The sequence below is a fragment of the Juglans regia genome, chromosome 8, assembly GCF_001411555.2.
Source record: "Juglans regia cultivar Chandler chromosome 8, Walnut 2.0, whole genome shotgun sequence".
NCBI classification, from domain to species: Eukaryota; Viridiplantae; Streptophyta; class Magnoliopsida; order Fagales; family Juglandaceae; genus Juglans; species Juglans regia.
This window is the reverse complement of record NC_049908.1, coordinates 27,161,286-27,165,243: the sequence shown is the minus strand read 5'-3', so window position 1 is coordinate 27,165,243 and position 3,958 is coordinate 27,161,286. Positions and strand designations below refer to the sequence as shown.

At 41.8% G+C, this 3,958-nt stretch overlaps 1 protein-coding gene across 1 annotated transcript; it reads right to left on the bottom strand.

The window, feature by feature from the left end:
• Positions 1–976: 976 nt before the first annotated feature.
• Positions 977–3,745, bottom strand: LOC108999668 (putative receptor protein kinase ZmPK1). Its single transcript, XM_018976576.2, has one exon. It carries the CDS (start codon positions 3,714–3,716, stop codon positions 1,311–1,313), a length of 2,406 nt encoding a protein of 801 aa, XP_018832121.2. The 5' UTR covers positions 3,717–3,745; the 3' UTR covers positions 977–1,310.
• Between the last annotated feature and the right edge of the window lie 213 nt (positions 3,746–3,958).

Genomic DNA, 3,958 nt, shown 5'->3' with positions numbered 1-3,958 from the left:
GCTTGACCATTATATATATATATATGTAGAGGATTTTTTTTATTTAATTTTTTTTTCTTTTTCTCATATAATTAAGTATTTGAATTGTTCAATGCGGGAGTTTATATTGATCAATCATTAGTTCCAAATTTTTTTTACAGTCAACCCATACAAAAACCCAGTACTGGTACTCAATACAAAACTCAGGGTACTATAATAACACTCACGAAACACAAGGTGCTCATGATATAACCCAATGTACACAACCAATAATCTACAGTAACAATTTGGATAACAATAATTTCCATCAATCTTCTGCTAAAACTTAGAAGAACAAGTGATTAAAACTTACATGTGAAAAACAGAGCAAATGAAAAAAAAATACCTTAAGCACTTCGAAATTTCTGTTTCCGTGTCTCGGTGAGGTCGAAAGACGAGACAACAAACCCTAACTATTCGAGAGAGACCGAGAGAGAAGGCGGATTCGAGACCGAGAGAGACGACGGATTGAAGACGAGGCAGATTCGAGACTGAGAGTGACGACGGAACACGATTAGGTATTCGGATTCGAGAACAAACCCTAGACAATGAGACAGCGCGAGACTGAAGACTCAAAGGGGCGGATTTTTTTCTTCTTAAATGACCCGGTTACGGATAACCGGGTCACATGACCGGATCGGTAACCGGATCCGGAATTTTTTAAACCGCCCGGATCCCTCGGATTTCTGGGTTTCGGACCGGATCCGAAAAAAATCCGGTCCGGTTCAACACCCTTAATTCGCATTCAATTGCGTGATGCATGGTAACATTATTCTACAATTTAATTGGTGCAACTGGCGCCTCACAACACCCAATAAAAAATCACTACTTGCCGGCTTGCTATTGGTGCCGGTTTCTGCGCGGCACTGCTAGTTGCTATCTTTGATGTGCTGTCCTATCCCATCTTTGTTGAAAATGAATCAAGGGGTAGCATGTTGCATCGTCATGACTTGTGTTGAGGAATAAAACTTCCAGCTATTCAGTTTGAATACTCCACCGTCTACACTCACTTTGAAGGATTTATGGTCACGTTCTCATCAATAGCCCAAGGTTGAAGTGAAGGTTACAAGGGCGAATACATGGATTTAATATACCTAGAAAAACACCAAGGCCATAGTTTTCTAAATCAAAATTAATCCTTGATACAGAAGAGATGGATCTAAGTGAACCAGATCGATTACAGTGTCTAATCTTCAACAATCTACTACGGTCCAGGAACATCTGATCTTCATCAAATACAAAAAGATAAGGAAAAAGAAAGTTACATAATCTGAACTTCCCAAACTACAATATTAATCAACCTTGTGCGATAGAAGCATCTCTACAACCTGCTTCATGGTGGGTCTATCATCTTTGTCTTCGGCCACACACTGTAAAGCCATTTGAACCAGAAGTTCCATCATAGCCATGTCATATTTTCCAGCCATGCTGGGTTCTTCGATTTCTTCAATCAACGACCCCCTTGAAGCCGCTTTTTTATTCATGATTTCCTCCCTCACTAACGTGACTAGTCTCTTATACTCTCTCGCTCCTCTGCTTTCAGAGGAGGTATGCATTTCTGAGGGGCTCTTTCCAGTAACCATTTCCAACACGACGACTCCGTAGCTATAGACATCCACTTTAGAAGAGATGGGAAGATTGTAAACCCATTCAGGAGCCATGTAACCTCTGGTTCCTCTCATCTTAGAGAATCTTGAACGATCAACCTCACCTCTATTTCGTAGTTTAGACAGGCCAAAATCTGCTATCTTGGGTTGATAGTTTGAGTCCAGAAGTATGTTCTGAGGCTTCACATCGCAATGTAAAACCCATTCTAGGCACTCTTCATGCAAATAAGCTAGGCCTTTTGCTGTGCCCACTGCAATTTCAAACCTTTTTTCCCAATCAAGTGTATTTGAACTAAGATTTTCCGCCAATGATCCAAGCTCCATGTACTCGTACACTAGAAGCCGGTGCTTCCCCTCTGCACAGTATCCCCAGATCTCGATCAAGTTCATGTGATTAAGCCTCCCAACGGTGTTTACTTCTGCTAGGAATTCTGCTTCTCCTTGGGTGGCATCGTTGAGGCGCTTGATTGCAGCTACCCGCTGATCAGGTAGTACTCCTTTGTATACTGCCCCTCCTGCTCCTTGTCCAATCAGTTCCCTGAAACCCTGCGTCGCCCTTTTCAGCTCAGAGAAGGTGAATCTTTTGAATCTAGTTGTCAGGAGGTATGCTTGTGCAGCTGGATCAGGATTTTTACTAGTCCTTGACAAGAAAACAAACACTAGGAAAATGCAAGTAACCTCTACACCCCCCATGATAATGGCAACCCAAAGCAAAAGCTTCACCGTCTTATTTTCGTAAGTTTTTTTTGGTTGCGTAACTGGTTTGTGTAAACATTCTAACCTTTGTACTTTATCAGGCGTCTTGTTATAAACAAGACCAGCTTTGGGTAGCCTTAGATACAAATCTCCTTCGAAACCGGGTGAACGTCGTCCGTTGGCTAGAAGAAACTTGGGGTAACAATTATAGGCACCCGCACCATCCTCATTTGTGCTGAATCTAAATTGGAAACCATTGCAATTACACCGTCTCAGGCATTCTTTTTGGCAGGTTTGTAAGGTAACATTAGGTAGGAAGTCTGAATCAGAACCATAGAACTCGACATGGGCAAGTTGGACAAAGCTAGACTCATCACTTTGATTGCAAGAAAGATTGAATTCTGGTACGCACCCATAAGACCAGTCAGTCGGATCTTTGATCTTGAATCCCCGCAAGCAAGAGCAGCTCCGACCAGAAGCATGATTATAACTACACAGACTATTGGGTCCACAGATTCCATGAATCCTGCATGGATCAGAGAATGCTTGCCATGTTACAACCCAATCCCAAGTCTCATTCATCTTTTGCAGGCTGTATGATCGCAGGTTGCCGTCGGTATCAAGAGTCAGTCGTCTGTGCAATACCAGAGGAAAATCTGTTGCTCGGAATTTAAAATCGTCAGATGACCAGAAATAGCCCGACGAGTCTAGTACCGCAGCTCTACTATTGTCGTACCTAGACCTGTCGGCTTCTGCTGGGTCAGTAAACGATGGATCAGGCCAGTAGAGACTGGATATCGTCGGATCTTGGAAAAGCAGGCGGAGGACATTATCATTGTCGAAAGAGAGTGTGTAGTAGCCAGAAGAATAGTCACCTTGGCGTGACTTTGACACGAGGCTTGAAACCCCGGTTAGTGTTTGTCGAGGAAGAAGAGTATCTGTAGGTGAATCAAAGCTTTGCCAGATGACACCATTATCAGAGTTATCTTGAAGAACGAGATTGCCTGTGTTTAGGAGCTGTAGCTGCAATTGGGAGGTTTGTGATGTGGTCAAGGCTGCTGTTTTAGTGGTCCAAATGATGGTACGAAAAGAGTTTCTGAGGATAAGCTTGCCATCTTTTGAAATTGAGATTTCCGAACCTCTTTCAACGGGATCGTCTCGGTTTGCCATCCAAACGACGGTGGGAACCGAGGATATTGTTAACCATATGGAAAAGCAGAAAGCGTTATCCCCAACGGGGAAAAACCCTGCAGAGAATTCACCACTCGCTGAAACTAACTTCTCGCTATTTGGTTTCCCGACAGATAGAGATGAGCCTTTGAGAATGTCAAGCGCTTTAGACGAAGATAGAGGAGTTTGCAGGAGAAAAAGAAGAAAGAACGTTGAGATATCCATGGGAAATGCAAGAGTTAATTTCCTCGAGATCTTTCTACTTGCTGAAATTTTCTTATACCGCACCTTATCACCTTATCTTAACTATTTATTAATATGGATCCCAATATTAGGTTTTTTAATATAGAATACAAAGTGAAAATATAAGAAATATTATTTAAGGTCAATGATCTATATGAAAAATAGTTTGTAGTTATGTTGTTATGATTTTTCAATATCTTCTTAATTTGCATAAAAGAAATGAT